The following is a 15734-nucleotide window of genomic DNA, read 5'->3' on the forward strand; positions in this document are numbered from 1 at the left end:
TGGTTGTAAAAACTTCACCACTATTACTCTCCCACCCCCTGGCCAGACCACCATAGTTACCTGATCTAATTCCTCTAACTCCATATTATAACAAAGATGAGTCATCATAACCTGAATCCTGTGAAAGCTAAAATCAATCACTACCAACAATTCTTGAAGAAAAGGAGCTTCAACCCTGAGCCACGACCACATCTACAATATATAAAGCTCTCCGTTAAGGAGCCTCAGTACATTTACAAGCATCATGACCAAGCATACTTGAAGTTAGGAGCTCTGGATCGTTTCAATTTCGATGACCATCACAATTTGGTGTCTCCTTTGATTGCATTCAATAACTCCTTAATTTCTCATTCATTTTATATTCTCATGACTTTAATTTTAGTGCTTATCGTGTCTGCTGTAATATCCTTCGGTGTTAGAGAATACCTATTGTTTCAAAAAGCAAAGAAAGAATCAGAGAAAAACGATGAGCTCAAACTTAAACAATGGTCGCAAACTGAAGATCAAGAGGCACAGAAAATCACTATCAACGGAGGCGATTTACTGAGTTTGGAAAAGGTTATACAGAAACAAGAACCGTTGGGTTTAGTTCCCAATATAAAAGACGAGTCTGGACTCACAAAATTTGCTAATGACACTCCCACCACAGACAACAGAGAATGGGGTTTACAACAGAAATATGCACTCACAAGTGCTGCGATAAGTTTGGATGGCACCGGTTCTGAAAGAAGACACAAGGATCAAGTTAGTGGGTTTAGCGACAAATCTATTAGCAAATACGCAAAGAATCTGCTGCCTTTGGTTTCATCATTCAAGGATGACAGGATTCGTTATACCATAGCTGAATTACACAGTCTCAATACAAGCAAATTGAATCTGGATGTTATTCATAAGGCCCCCGAAGGAATTCGGAGAATTCCGATCTCACGGTTGGTAACATGCCTGGTAGTCATCCCCACAACCAGGTTTGAACATGCTTGGGAGGCAAATAAGACACTTATGGAGATTCTGAAATCATTGAATGAGTCTGAGTTGAAAGCTGAGAAGGTGCTTGCAGCTTTCAAACTAGTCTCAATTGGAAAGCAGACTGAATTTTTTGAAAACCCTAACCTCTTCTTGGGATATTTCAACACATGTATCGAAGACTTGGTCCACACTTGTATTCTTTTTGATTTATGGTCGTATTGCAGTGCAACTCTCACAGTACAACTACTTGAATGTATGTTGATATACTGCTGGTCACATGCTAGATACCAAGTACAAACTCCGAGGAGGTTGAGCATGGAACAACAATTTGTCAAATGGAACGGAAGACAGCCTCCTATCCAGTCACAAATGTCGATTCTTCACGTTTTGTTCAACTTATTTTTGGGTTTGAAAACGGCCATTGCTTTACCAGAGGATGTCGCTAAGGAAAATGAGTTGAAACTAGGTCTCGTTATTCGTGAGCTCATTAAAAAGAGTGTCTGCAATGATTACATCCAAATCTTACCAATGATTGCTAGAGCTTCAGAGGCTTCCTCCAATAATAGATCAAAGTTATTCTTTTACGAGATGACGAAGCTTCTAGTTTCAAACCACAGAAATTGCTGCGTAAACGTTTACCTCAAGGACTCCAACTTTGAGTTGAAATCTTTGCTAAAGAAGGGTTTACTGAATCTCGAGCTGGATCCTATTTACAAAAGGTCCAAAGAGATACTCGGACTTATTCTTGAATGTGGGAAGGAAGCAGAGATCTGGCAATTGGAAGTATTGGACAGTGAGAGTCATCTACCATCAAGCTTACCCTTATCTAGCGAGTATACTGAGCGTCTTTTTGTTCAAGAAAGAAAGAGCTAATGATCTCTTACCGAAATGTAAGGGGTTTCGTTCCACTATTTTTACCATCCTTGATCCTTCTGTCCATGTTATCAATATCTCAAAGTTGCAAATTCTCACCATGTGAAATAAAATGTATTTTTGTGTAATCCAATGAATTTATACTCGGTTTAATGTACACCGCACACATGTGAAATCATAATCCATGTCATATACAACAACACATGTGGGCATTCTTTGGTTTTTTTGAATTATTTCCCCATATCACTTGACCGCTCTTGCTTGTATACATTTGATTGGATTCAATGAAGTACTTCCTCTAATTGTTTGTATTCTAATTTCATTTATACATGTCAAAAAATCACAGGATTGGAAATCAAGCAATGACGTGCGCGGACTTTAAAGTTTTTTTTTGCTGCGGAGAAAGACACAACAATTCACACCAAACAGGGTAGTTTATTCCTTTACTGAGAACAGTAATGGAGGATATCGTTTTCGCCACATTGGGCACCCTCTTTGAAGCTTTTAATTCTACTTTTGTTTAGTAGCGCATGCATTATCTCCGCCAAATTCTATTGTTTTCTCTAGGCTTCTGAATACTGCTCCTATATAACGACTCAGAAAAAAGAAAGAAAATCCTTGTGCTATCTTTGTACCATCAATCATTTTTTCACAGTTTCAATTTTGTCCCTCCCCAGAAATATTTCATATAAATATATAGGCAAGGTACTTTTATCCGTTAAAGTTGATTTGCCCATTACAAGTAGTTACTAAATAAAATATACACTTATCACAATGTCAGGACTTGAAATAGCAGCAGCAGCAATACTTGGAAGTCAGCTATTAGAAGCAAAATATTTGATTAAAGATGACGTCAAATTGGCAGGTAAGGTAGTCGCCAATGCTTTGCCTTACATATGGAAGTCCCTGAGAGGAAAAGCTTCCTATTGGTACTATTTTGAAGAATCTGCAAGAAAGTACAAAGATAATAAAGCTTTGGCATTTCCAAGACCCAAGAAGAACCCACCTCCAGTCAAAACCGATGCCGAGGGTTTCAAAATTCTTGATGACCAATTTGAGGTTGAAGAATATACTTACAAGGAGTTGTATAACATGGTTTTGAAATTTTCCTACATCTTGAAGAACGAGTATGGTGTCACTGCAAATCAAACCATTGGGGTGGATTGTATGAACAAACCATTATTTATCGTATTGTGGTTGGCATTGTGGAATATTGGCGCTTTGCCAGCGTTTTTAAACTTCAACACTAAAGACAAACCGTTGGTTCATTGTCTCAAGATAGCAGATGTTACGCAGGTATTTATTGACCCAGATTGTGCTGGACCGATAAAAGAAACAGAACAACATATACATGAAGAGTTACCACATGTCAAGTTACATTTCCTCGACGAGTTTGCTTTGTTTGACAGATTGCAATCGAAATCAACTCCAAAATACAGGGCCAAAGATGAAACCAGAAGACCACAAGATACAGATTCCAGTGCATGTGCTTTGATTTATACATCTGGTACCACTGGTTTACCAAAGGCTGGTATTATGTCTTGGAGAAAGGCTTTTATGGCTTCTGTGTTTTTTGGATACATCATGAAAGTTGGAGACAATTCCAACGTTTTGACTGCTATGCCGTTATACCACTCTACTGCCGCTATGTTGGGAGTTTGTCCAACTTTGTTGAACGGTGGATGTGTTTCAATCGCCCAAAAGTTTTCGGCTACTTCGTTCTGGACCCAAGCTAGATTAGTTGGAGCCACTCATATCCAATATGTGGGTGAGGTTTGTCGTTATTTATTAAACTCTGCTCCTCACCCAGATCAGCAAAGACACGACGTCACTATCGCTTATGGTAATGGTTTAAGACGTGATATCTGGACTGAATTCAAAAACAGATTCCATATTCAAGGTGTTGGTGAATTCTATGCAGCCACTGAATCACCAATTGCCACGACAAACATTCAATATGGAGAGTTTGGAAAGGGTGCTTGTAGAAAATATGGTTCATTAATTACATTGTTGCTTAACACGCAACAAAAGTTGGTCAAGATGGATCCAGAAGATGAAAATGAAATGTGGAAGAACCCAAAGACTGGATTCTATGAAGAAGCTAACTACAATCAACCGGGTGAGTTATTAATGAGAATTATTAATCCACAAGACGTGAGTAGATCATTCCAAGGTTACTACGGAAACAAGAAGGCTACCAGTAGCAAGATCTTATTTGATGTTTTCAAAAAAGGTGATGCTTGGTTCAGATCTGGTGATTTGTTGAAAATGGATGAAGATGGATTATTCTACTTTGTTGATAGATTGGGAGATACCTTCCGTTGGAAATCAGAAAATGTTTCTGCCACCGAAGTCGAAAACGAATTGATGGGTTCAAACGCCATTAAACAATCTGTCGTTGTTGGTGTACAAGTTCCAAATCATGAGGGTAGAGCTTGTTTTGCAGTTATTGAACCAAAAGATGAGTTGGAACATGTTGATGTTTTGAAAAAGATTTTTGACCATTCTCAAAAATCATTACCTAGTTATGCACAACCTGCATTCGTCAAGATTGGATCTATTGAGGCTTCGCATAATCATAAAGTTCCTAAAAACCAATTTAAAAAACAAAAGTTACCAAAGGGAGAAAGTGGTGATGAGCTTATTTATTGGTTGAATGGAAACAAGTACAGTGAATTGACAGAGGCTGATTGGGCTCAAATTTGTGCTGGTAAAGCTAAATTATAGATGCAAACGATTTATTCTCTAAACTTTTTACTTCTTACCCCATATCTGATATATCTAGATTTAAAATAAAGATTTTTATATTATTCAAACTATCCTATTTATGTAGCATAATGCTTATAGCCTAGTTTTTGTTTGAAAGGGCAACTACACCGGGTAATTCCTTACCTTCCAATAATTCCAAAGAAGCACCACCACCAGTGGAAACGTGGGACAACTTGTCAACAGCATTGTATTTCTTGGCAACAGTTGCAGTATCACCACCACCAATGATGACAATGTTTCCATTTTCTGCTGATTTGACAACAGCATCCAACAAGTTCTTGGTACCTCCAGCAAAGTTGTCAAATTCAAAAACACCAGGTGGACCGTTCCAGACAATAGTCTTGGCTTTAGCGACAGCGTCATCAAATAATTTTCTTGATTTAGGACCGCAATCAAGACCCATCCAGTTTTCGGGAATACCTTCCTTGTCGTCAGCTTCACCAACTTTGGCATCCTTGTCAAACTTGTCAGCGGTAATAAAGTCTACTGGCAAGATGATTTCAACGTTGTTCTTCTTGGCTTTAGCAACCAAGTCATTGACATTCTTTGCACCATCTTCATCGAAAAGTGAGTTACCAATAGACATGTTGTCCAAAACTTTCTTAAAAGTGAAGGCCATACCACCACCGATGATCAACAAATCAACCTTGTCCAACAAGTTGTCAATCAACTTGATCTTATCAGAAACCTTGGCACCACCCAAGATAGCCAAGAATGGTCTGGCTGGGTTTTCCAATGCTTTGGCAAAGTATTCCAATTCCTTTGACATCAAGAAACCGGCAGCTCTTTGGGGCACTTCAACACCAACCATTGAGGAGTGGGCTCTGTGAGCAGTACCAAAAGCATCGTTAACGTAGACATCAGCCAATGATGACAATTGACCTCTGAATTTCTTCACAGCTTCTGGATCAGCTTTAACCTTCTTACCATCTTTGTCCTTTGATGAACCTTCTTCTTCAGCATGGAAACGCAAGTTCTCTAACAAGAAGATTTCACCATTTGAAGCTGAATTGACTGCTTTTTCAACTTCTGGACCAACACAATCGTCCAAGAAAGTAACTTTTTTACCTAATAATTTCTCCAATTCAGCAGCAACTGGTTTGAGAGAGTATTTATCATTCTTTTCACCATTTGGTCTTCCCAAGTGTGATGCCAAGATGATTGCCTTTGGCTTGTGTTCTTCAACGTATTTGATAGTTGGTAAAGCAGCAACAATTCTTTGGTTGTTGGTGATAGTTTTACCATCTAATGGAACATTAAAGTCAACTCTGATAAAAACTCTTTTACCAGCGACATCTAAGTCTTTAACGGATAATTTGTTGGATAATGACATTTTGGTGTTATTTGTTGATACTCTTTTTGCAATTGAGCTTAAATTCATCCAAAGAAAGTAGAAGGAAGGGAATGTGAAAAATTTAGTGGTTTAAATAATCGTCGGGAAAAAAAGGGATCGCAAATGGGTGAGTGGGATTGCTACCACCTCGGATGTTTGTGATACACCGTGAAATTTAGAGAGACATTCGCTGATTCGGTTTATTGTCATTCGATTTTGAAGCTGCATTGAGGCTACACATTCGGATCATTCTATGACGATATGCATAGATACCACATGCTTTATTCCTTGCGTAAGATAAAGGTTGGTACCGTAGTATTTTTCGCGATTATGACCTCAAAAAAAATAGAATGTTTCCCCGGGTTTCAAAAATCCGTCATAATGTATAACCACTTTATTCTACATCATTTGCCATTGGCCATCGTTGTGTACTTTTATCACATGAGTGCATGCAGATTAGCCTAACAAGGCTTTTCCCAAAACTTTGTTTAGTGGTTATTGACACCAGTTCGATTGCTGGCTGGTCTAAACAGCTTCACTTTCTCAGACATACGTCACTCAAACATTTTCAATGTCGTGTCGCAAAATTCACACTGAAGTCTTTTTTCAGATGAGACACAGCGAAGAAGCTATCAGAAGCTTCTCGAATATAGCAAAACCAGGTACCTTTTCTCAATCATTATAGACCTTCAGTTGTTATAAATAGTCAACATAAAGGGACGTTTTATCAATCAAAAAACTACTTCTTAAGCTATTCGTTAAACTATGGATAAATTATTACATTGGTCCATTGCCCAACAAGCTGGTGATAAAGAAGCATTGGCCAAAATTGGCGAGCCAGACCCAAAATTGTTAAACCAATTGTTTGGAGGGCCAGATGAGGTCGCTTTGATGAAAGAAAGTATTGCAATTGCTCACAATCCTAAAGTTGAGGACAAGGATAAAGAAATTGCATTGGAGAATTTTGAAATGTTGATTGAAAATATGGATAATGCAAACAATATAGAAAACTTAGGTTTGTGGCATCCTATTGTGGATTTGTTAAAGAGTGACGTACCAGATGATTTGAGGGTAACTGTTAGTGGTATTATAGGAACTGCTGTTCAGAATAATCCCAAGTCACAAGAAGATTTTGCAAAGACTAATGGTTTGCAAGAATTGATTACAATTGCTGGAGATGGTCAAAACAAATCTTTACAAAACAAAGCACTTTATGCAATTTCCTCGTATATTAGAAACTACAAACCTGGTTACAAACAATTTGATGAATCTTCAGGATGGGATTTAGTCAAGCTCGATTCCAAAGATTCAAAATTCGATTTGAGAGTTTTGTCACTAGTGTCATCAATATTGAGTAATGGATTGGATAATGATATCGAAAGTCGGTTCAAAAAGTCAAAATTGGTTCATTATCTTGCTTCGGTATTGAACTTGGACTCAAACACCAATTTGGTTGACAAATCACTAAACATAATCTCTGAGTTGCATCGTTTGAGATACAACTTTTCAGATGAAGAAACATTTGAGGTAGACAGGGGAATCCAAGTGGTTGAGGGATTGAGTGATAAAATCAATATTGACGATCTCAACCGTGCAAAACAAGTTACTAAGAAGTAAACACTGTATAGCTCTATATTAGACTATTTTCTGAAATGTGCGAAATTTTTCATGTGATTGCCTTGTCAGGGTCATCCGATGTAAAAAAGTTCAACATTGTTGAATCAACTGATGGAGGTACAATGTTTCTTCCAAGCGTATCTTTACCCAATGTACCCGATGTACAAAATTTAGAATAGATCAGATACATGGATCCATGAGAAGATTGTAATATTTGGGCCTTTGAATGCGTCATACGTGGGAAATGTTGAATTGATTGCAAAAAAGTTGCTTTGGTATCACTACCCGATCTAACAACTCCCAAGTTTGCTAATCCTTGATTTCTCTCATACTTGTCATATAAAGCTGATCCAATGGTGTAAGTGAAAGAGTTCAACCACATTACACCTTCTTGTCGAGAACGAACTGGAAAAATGTTAACCTTTAAATCTAATTGAGCTCTATTAAACAACTTTGCAATCTCAATCGGTTCAGGAAATTTTGACATTTGCTCATCATCTTTCTTTTTCTTTGATTGTTCTTCGCCATTTAAGACTTGTGACCGGAACTGTCTTTGCTTGTATGATTTTATCTTGTTAATTAATTGATCATATCCTTCAACTAAAAGAATCACGTGATACTTGTGGGTCGAAATCTTACACATTTCTTCAGTTCCTTTCAACACATCATTTTTGAGTTTATTTGAATGTAGCTTGTCTAAAAAATCTTGGGCCAAATAGTACATGACAAACGTTTGTTGTACCACTTTCTTTGCCGCAGTGGGAATAAAGTAATCCTTCTCTTTGATGTACTCCGCCTTGGCGTTTCTGTTCCAGTACACTAAAGGCAACTCCAGTTCAAAAGTTGCAACTTTCAGCTTAAATTCTTCTGTGAACTCTTTCAAGACGTTGTAAGGTTTCATGCTGATATAAATCTCCATCTCTGCATGTAACTCCTCTTTCTTTCTATTCACTCGATTGGCTTCCTGTAACTCCTTATAGCTATACTCAAAATTGTCAATTTTAGGTAATTCTGCAAGCAAGCTATCAGTTTTAGACTTTTTTGCTTTCTTTGCTGTAGAGCTCTCTCCATCTTGGGTTGTGCTAGCTCGCTTCACTGGTTTCAAGGAAATCTCAGTAGCCGGCCTGGAAAATCGGGCACTCAGTACAGATTTAGATCTGCTTGCAATGCCAGTCTTTTGATAATTTAAGTTACCAGTAGATCTGTTGGTCAACGAGACTGGCATTCCCACGGTCCTTGTGTTGCTTACGTCCTTATGGATAGGCAACGATTCTGATACTATTGGATCTGCTTTATTTTTGACAATACTACTTGTAGTTGTCCTTGTACCTAGAGCGATATCTTTGGCATAGTCCTCTTCATCAGAACTTAGCCATTGAATAAACGCTGGCTGGGGAGGTAAGTCAAATGGGTTATCATCCAGAAAATCTTTGGATTCTTGAACTGGGGTGTTGTGGCCAAGTTTTGGAGGCTTTTTGGCTTCCGGAGCTACAGCGTGTTTGGTATCAACCTTTGTGAACGAAAAGGAAGAGTCGGTAATTGAGTCTGAGATGTTTTTGAAATCAAACCTAGGTTTCACCAGTATAGGTGATGATATCAACGATGTGTTCATTGCTTTTTCATGCTTGGAATTATTTGTAGGTGCAATTGGCCCAGCTTCATCCTCATCATCGCTTCCGATAACAATTATTGAAGTCTCTGGTGCTACCAGAAAAGGTTTTGTAGCCTCCACTTCTGAATCATCGTCTGATAGCTCAATTACAATTGGTTTCACATTTTGTACAGTTGATGACTTAGGTAAGGATGAATTGGTGGCCAGTAGACCTATTGCTTGCAGATTGCTTACTTGAACAAATGCGGGTTTAGTGTCTTGTGTCGAAGTTCTTGTAGTAACCATTTCCGGTTCCTTTTCAATCGTATTAGGCTCTACGGCAGGGGTGGTATGGCTGGTTGGTTTTGATAAGGGCGGGTTGTGTATCTTCAATTCACTATAGGTCGAATTTGGAGCTGATGTCCCAACTGTATTCGTATTGCATTCTTGATAAGTAGTAAGCTTTGAATTTTGTGTATTGGTGTTTACGATAACCATCTCCGGTTTCTTCTCAGCTGTAATAAATTTCTGTTCCTCGCCAAGATCTCCACTCCGTGTTCTCGGCTTAGGGGCTCCACTCCAGCTTCGGAAAGTGCTCTCTAAATCGTCCATTGACATTTTGAATTTTCTCTTCAGAGTTTTAGGAGTTGCAATAGGCACTGAAGAGCTCTTGGTAGTAGAATTTGGCGGCCTGTTACTTCCCGTGGCGAACGGACTACTTGGTAATCTATTGATTTGATTCAACGCTGGAGATTGGCTGTGCGTTGGAGTCAAACTTGGAAGCTCTTGTACTTGTGGGGATGAATAATTTGCCGTACTGGGACTTGAGTGGTGCGTGTTCTCATTGTAGCCTCTAGGTGCCCAATTAGCTTTATTTTGGCTCGGCGTGCTCGACGCGCTATTGACAAACAATTGAGGTTCATGTGGGCCACCAGATGACATGTCAAAACTTCGCTTGGATGAAAACTGAATGTTATTGGACGGGCGTGATGGCCCTTGAAATGCGCTACTTTGTAAATCAACTCTGTTTTCTGTTTGATGTTGAAATGAAAAGGGTGTCGTATTATGGAAACTACCAGTACTTGATTGCTGGTATTGATTCGATGGTGATGAACCATTGACATATATTGAGCTGTGTATATGTATATTCACTACTGGCGATGAGCTGGTAAAGCCATTGCGAACCAAATTGTTTTGAGGTCGGCGTGCGGGTGGTATGCTTGCATATGGATCATCCCCAGGAGATGAGCCTATTGGGGGTAACGGTTGATTCAAATCATTAAGATGCATATAAGGGGATCGCCTCCTGCCTGGAGGGTGATTTAAAAACAGATGCATACCTTCAATTGGTGAGCTATCGTTGAAAGTGAGGGGTGCATTACTATGCGAGTGGGCATATTGTTGCAGGCTCAGACAAGTCCGTATGGATTGATTTGTTGACACCGTCGGTAGTTGTTGGTTCAACGATATATTTGCATCAGGATAAGGGTTTTGTTGATTTGTGTTAGCTTGATGTGGAGGGGGATGAGACACATCAGACGCGGTGTCGGGATCTTGTTTTGCTTGGATTGTCCCATCCATAACGCAGCTCTGTTGAGACAGGATAGTTATCTTTGCGTAATAGCTTAGCTGTGTGAACGAGTGTGAATGGACTTGGGTGGTGAAATGGGAACCCTTCAATTTAAAATCGTGTTTTCAATTAAATTGATAAATTAGATGTACGCGTTTTTGACTTTGATGAAAATTATGAAATTTCCCAAAGTATAGGTCAGGGGCTAGTACTCAAAAGAAGGAAGGGTTCAAAATTCTAATATGATAGTATCCACCAAATCTCTTTAGCAAAGTTGATACCAAACTTGGTTCACTACAATATATGTGTCACGCAGGGATTTGTTGCAGGTTCTCAACCATTATGGTTCTATCGCTACCAATTTTGTCGTCTTTATGAACATTTCGATTTTGTAGCGATCCGCAAACCAGTACAATATGAACCCTTCAACACCAATGTCGAGAAGAAGATTATCATATAGCATACCCCAGTCGGAAAGTGCAAAGGATGAATCTGTCACAGTATTGAAAGAGATCTATAGCACTATTAGGTATGATTGGCCACGTATATTGGAGGACAATGCCAACCCAATAGAACTAGCCATTTCATTATTAGATGATAGTTCAGTTGGCTTGGCCCACCGACTTGATGAATTCAAAAGACTCAAGAAACTGACTGAGGGGTCATTAAGACGTGTTGTCCATGAACATTATGAGTTGTTTAACAATAGTATTGGATCCTACCATATGTTGTTGTCGACTTTGGACAAGTCGCAACAGGATTCAGAAAGTATTAAAAACTTCCTACAAACATCGAATAAAGAAATGCATGATAGGAGTGCTGTGTTGGGAGAATTGTCCGAAGCTTCGGCGAGATATGCTGAACTGATTGACATAATTGATGCCATACGAGAAATGAACAAGATACCTGGTCAAGTAGAGCAATTGATCAATGAGAAGAAACTTCATGAGGTGTACGATGTTATTGCAAATGGGTACAAGACGGCTGAGCGTTATAGTTTGTGGTCTTTACCTGCAATGAGTGATATAAAGTTCTATCTCGAGCAACAATCGAACAAGTTGTATGATATGATTATTGATGAGTTGCAGAATGAAATATATCTGAAAAATAACAGCTCTATATCCAATACTGGTGTTTCCTTATGGCAGTCCATTATAGACTCTACCAGTCCACAAATGGCATCTTTTAAAGCTTTGTTGAAGCTGGAGAATTTGGAACAGTATGTACATAACTCAGCCAACTTGGATATTTTGGAAGTGGTCGACTATTTGACTGCTCCAGTAAGTGGCTTCTTGACTCTGCAATTACCGGATTTGCACGAAAATGGTTTGAAAAATGATGGAGCAATTGATTACACTACTTTATTAAAGATGAACACATCAAATGAAAGTTTCTACTACATGTACATGCTTTTGGTCACTGCCTTTAAATTGGGTAGGCTACAACAAGTGGTTGAAACGTTGATTGAGTCAAATCAACTGGAATTGCATGGGTTAATCAATAGAGTTACCGAGGAAGTAAAGCTGAGAAATGGATATGCACTTTCTAAACTTAGTAAGATACAACATTTTGAGCAAGATTCGTTGCTTGATGTAATGGCACATAAAAACTTTAGTGATTCTGCCGTCGTTATTCTTCAAGAGTTATTTGGATCGATAACTGTGCGATGTTTACTTGCATTTCAAAAACACAAGGTTATTGAAAAAATTGCGTCGGTTGTGGCACAGGGGCAGAATGCAAATTACTCGACCTCAACTGGACATTCCAAAAATCTGTTGCGTGTATGGGATTCTACCAAAAAAGAGTTACTGAATTTGATTATAAGCTATATATATGATGATGGGGCATTAGACTCTGGTGTCAATTTAGTTGATAAAACAGATCACAGAAAAGTTCACAAAGCATTACACCAACGAAACCTATTCCGTTTTGAAAATGTTGATTGGGGCTCTACAAAGTCTGCACAGGAGCTTCAAGATTCACTTGCTGACATTTTTCCCGGTTTTCATATTGATGATACTAATGATAAAGAGCTCCTCACTATGCAAACACCTTATTTTGAAGATGAATCTTTTAATACCCAAGTTGAAGTGTTGACACCCAAAAATTTATTCAACATGAGAATCGTTTTGGAACCATTGCTAATATTCGTTGAAGGATCCCATAGAATTTTTACCAATTTTCATGGCAAAAAGAATAGCAGTGATAATTTCGCATTTCAATTTTTCAGCGATTTTATGAAGTCTTCCTTTTTGACGTATTTTAAAGCGGCTATTGATATGGTATTTAGTGACCAGGTTGGTGGGACGTATACTGGTGGGCACGTAAGGTTGAATGAACCTTCTGGATTGAAACTTGACGTTATCACATTGAGTCAAAATACCGACTTGGAGTTACTAGAAGAGTCCCGTGCTGATAATGAATCAACTATTGTGATTTATGAAAATGCATTTAATTTCAAGAGATTGTTTTTGGAACTTTGCCTTATATTGAATACATCACTTACTTATAGAGAGGATATATCAGATACGGTTTTACAAACGTTGCAGAGCTTTGCTACAGAGTATAGAAAGTTATTTCAAGACTTGTTATCAACTGAAGGTGCAATGAGTAGACCAGTGCTGCAAATTAGTAAATGGATGAAGATGCATGCGTTGACTGAGGTTAGTGGAACCATCATACTTGAGTTGAACGAGAAGAACAATGCCAATTTCACCAACTTTATTGCTTCTGAGAATGGTATGTTGCTTCACGAAATTCAAAATTCTGTAATTAACAAGGATAATCTATTGGATAGTGATACATTTTCCCATGTTGTTTACTTATTATTAACCACTTCATGGATTTTGACATGGTTAACTTTAGTCAGAAAGCAATCCAATTATGGTATAGGAGAAGATGGCTCTAACTCCGTTGTTGTTTCCCCCGTTGAAAAACTAAGGTACAATTGGTCCTTTTTAGAAAATGGTCGTCCTTCACTTAATTTCACAACCAATTCATTAGACATCACTCAAAACAATATCCTCTTAGCATTAAGTTCAGAAAAGATAATTGAATTTAACGATGTGATTGCGTATTTTGAAGGTATTCGTGATCAAACATTGTTAGCATTAAGGTATGAGTTGAGAAGTAAAGCCATTTATTATCTAAATTTATCATTCAATGTTATGGATTGGGTCCCTACTACTGAACCTGGGGATGCTGATCCGTATGTTGTTTCTTTTAATCAAGAAATTTTCACTATTGATACTAAATTGACAAAAGCATTGAAAGTAGAGGATAAAGATAGTATTTTTATTGGATTCAGTCAGTTTTTAAACGATGCCATGATTCAAGGCTCTTTTAAAGTTAAGAAGATTAATAATAATGGTATTAAACGAGTATTGTTGAATATTTCAACTTTACAACAAATCTTGCGAAGCTTATCTACTACTCCTCAAGCTATTGATTTTACCAAGTCGTCATTATATTTTGAAATGTTTACTTTGAATGAGTTTAGTTTATTGAATCGTATCAAATCAAATCGATCAGAATATACTAAACTGCAATATCATAATTTAGCTAGATTAATTTACAGTGAAAAATTGGCTGACGGAAATGGTTCTCAGTTTAACAAGGACAAGCATAATGACTTAATTAAAAAAATTGATGAAATAATAGAATAAGAGAGTTGCCTTTAGTTGATTAGTTTATTAAGGATTTTTTTATTAAAAGTATTTACAGCTCTCCTCTAGCAACAATTTCTTGGCGGTGTGCGTTTTATTCTAAACTTTTCCATTAATCGTTCACTGACAAATCTCCCAACACCAGATCCAATAACAACAGCAAAGAAATACGTCAACGTGAATGTCATTGCCGCCAACATCAATGTGTATCCAAATAAATCAGGAACGATACATAACACCAACCGTATAGCATCTCTCATTATAGTACTAGCGATTGGTAAATTCGATTTCGATGAGTGGGACTCTTGTGATTGTACAATAACATCATCACTTGATACATGTTTATCAAGACTATCTTCATCATCAGCACTTCCTGTACAACAACCACCAGCACCAGCGCCAGCAGCACCAGTTGGTTGTATCGACGTGGCAGGTTGTAAATTAGCACTATGATTGACAACACCAGCTTCAAATTCACTATAGCTTTTATTTTGCCATACAACTTCTTCCAAATAGTTTCTAATAAACTCTAGGAACCTAGCAAAAAATGCAGCAAAGAATAACAAGACAAATATACCAAATGCTTCACCTTTTGTCGAAGCTGATAAACTTTTGAAAATGACGGGATAATCTTTAAATTCTCTAGTGAAATACATGTGCATACTAGCCATACTACTCATACCCCCCATATCTCCCATATCCCCCATACCACCACTGCTATTGCTTGAACTACTGTGGTTCATGGCATGAGCCATTGTTTCCATTGCCATACTCATTGTTGTAGTAGCCATTGACCCCATATCCATTGAGGATGAACTCATGTCATGCATATCGTGTCTTTTGTACATGTTTGTGCTGTATGTGTCCTTGTTCTTTTGTTATGCTACTAATACCTGCCGATGGAAAAGATATGTCTTTATATATATGTGTATGTGATTAGATCTATTGTATTGAACGAATGTACTTTCAAACGAGTTATTATTCTATTACTGATTGAATGTGATCAATATTTGCTCACAAGGTAAAGACTGTTGAATATATTATGATTATATTATGTGTAGTAAACCATTCTTCGATAGTCGGACGGTTCTTTCTATTCTATTTTTCAATCTTAATTTTGATTTTGCATATGATATGGGTTTTTGTGTATTAATGAGATGGTGATACTTTTTTGAGCAGTTTTGTCACTTCCTATTGGGGAAAGTAGTGAGGCTCACTGCGCAATATAAGCACTTCCCAATTGGGATATCGGAACCGATCAAAAGTAGGAACAAAATTTGCGCACTACATTTCAACCAATGAGCATTGAGCAAGCACTATATATAGGGTTGAATTAAATGTAAGTGGGGC

General features: G+C 37.9%; 7 protein-coding genes across 7 annotated transcripts; 4 read left to right on the forward strand and 3 right to left on the reverse strand. All coding sequences in view use genetic code 12, as the record gives it.

Annotated features, from left to right (window-relative positions):
* Positions 1–96: 96 nt before the first annotated feature.
* On the forward strand, positions 97–1839 carry CORT_0F03900 (hypothetical protein; the record flags this gene model as incomplete). Its single annotated transcript, XM_003870693.1, has 1 exon — positions 97–1839. The coding sequence occupies one exon, from the start codon at positions 97–99 to the stop codon at positions 1837–1839; it is 1743 nt and encodes a 580-aa protein (XP_003870742.1).
* Positions 1840–2613: 774 nt separating this feature from the next.
* CORT_0F03910 (Fat1 protein) lies at positions 2614–4566 on the forward strand (the record flags this gene model as incomplete). The annotated part of the gene is made up of 1 exon (XM_003870694.1): positions 2614–4566. One exon carries the CDS (start codon positions 2614–2616, stop codon positions 4564–4566), a length of 1953 nt encoding a protein of 650 aa, XP_003870743.1.
* A 121-nt stretch (positions 4567–4687) lies between these two features.
* Positions 4688–5989, reverse strand: CORT_0F03920 (Pgk1 phosphoglycerate kinase; the record flags this gene model as incomplete). The annotated part of the gene is made up of 1 exon (XM_003870695.1): positions 4688–5989. The coding sequence occupies one exon, from the start codon at positions 5987–5989 to the stop codon at positions 4688–4690; it is 1302 nt and encodes a 433-aa protein (XP_003870744.1).
* Positions 5990–6706: 717 nt separating this feature from the next.
* On the forward strand, positions 6707–7558 carry CORT_0F03930 (Fes1 protein; the record flags this gene model as incomplete). The annotated part of the gene is made up of 1 exon (XM_003870696.1): positions 6707–7558. One exon carries the CDS (start codon positions 6707–6709, stop codon positions 7556–7558), a length of 852 nt encoding a protein of 283 aa, XP_003870745.1.
* Positions 7559–7607: 49 nt separating this feature from the next.
* Positions 7608–10730, reverse strand: CORT_0F03940 (Mms4 protein; the record flags this gene model as incomplete). The annotated part of the gene is made up of 1 exon (XM_003870697.1): positions 7608–10730. One exon carries the CDS (start codon positions 10728–10730, stop codon positions 7608–7610), a length of 3123 nt encoding a protein of 1040 aa, XP_003870746.1.
* Positions 10731–11135: 405 nt separating this feature from the next.
* On the forward strand, positions 11136–14384 carry CORT_0F03950 (Sec8 subunit of the exocyst complex; the record flags this gene model as incomplete). Its single annotated transcript, XM_003870698.1, has 1 exon — positions 11136–14384. The coding sequence occupies one exon, from the start codon at positions 11136–11138 to the stop codon at positions 14382–14384; it is 3249 nt and encodes a 1082-aa protein (XP_003870747.1).
* A 65-nt stretch (positions 14385–14449) lies between these two features.
* Positions 14450–15232, reverse strand: CORT_0F03960 (Ctr1 copper transporter; the record flags this gene model as incomplete). The annotated part of the gene is made up of 1 exon (XM_003870699.1): positions 14450–15232. One exon carries the CDS (start codon positions 15230–15232, stop codon positions 14450–14452), a length of 783 nt encoding a protein of 260 aa, XP_003870748.1.
* Positions 15233–15734: the final 502 nt, after the last annotated feature.

Source organism: Candida orthopsilosis (genome assembly GCF_000315875.1).
Source record: "Candida orthopsilosis Co 90-125, chromosome 6 draft sequence".
NCBI lineage: Eukaryota > Fungi > Ascomycota > Pichiomycetes > Serinales > Debaryomycetaceae > Lodderomyces > Lodderomyces orthopsilosis.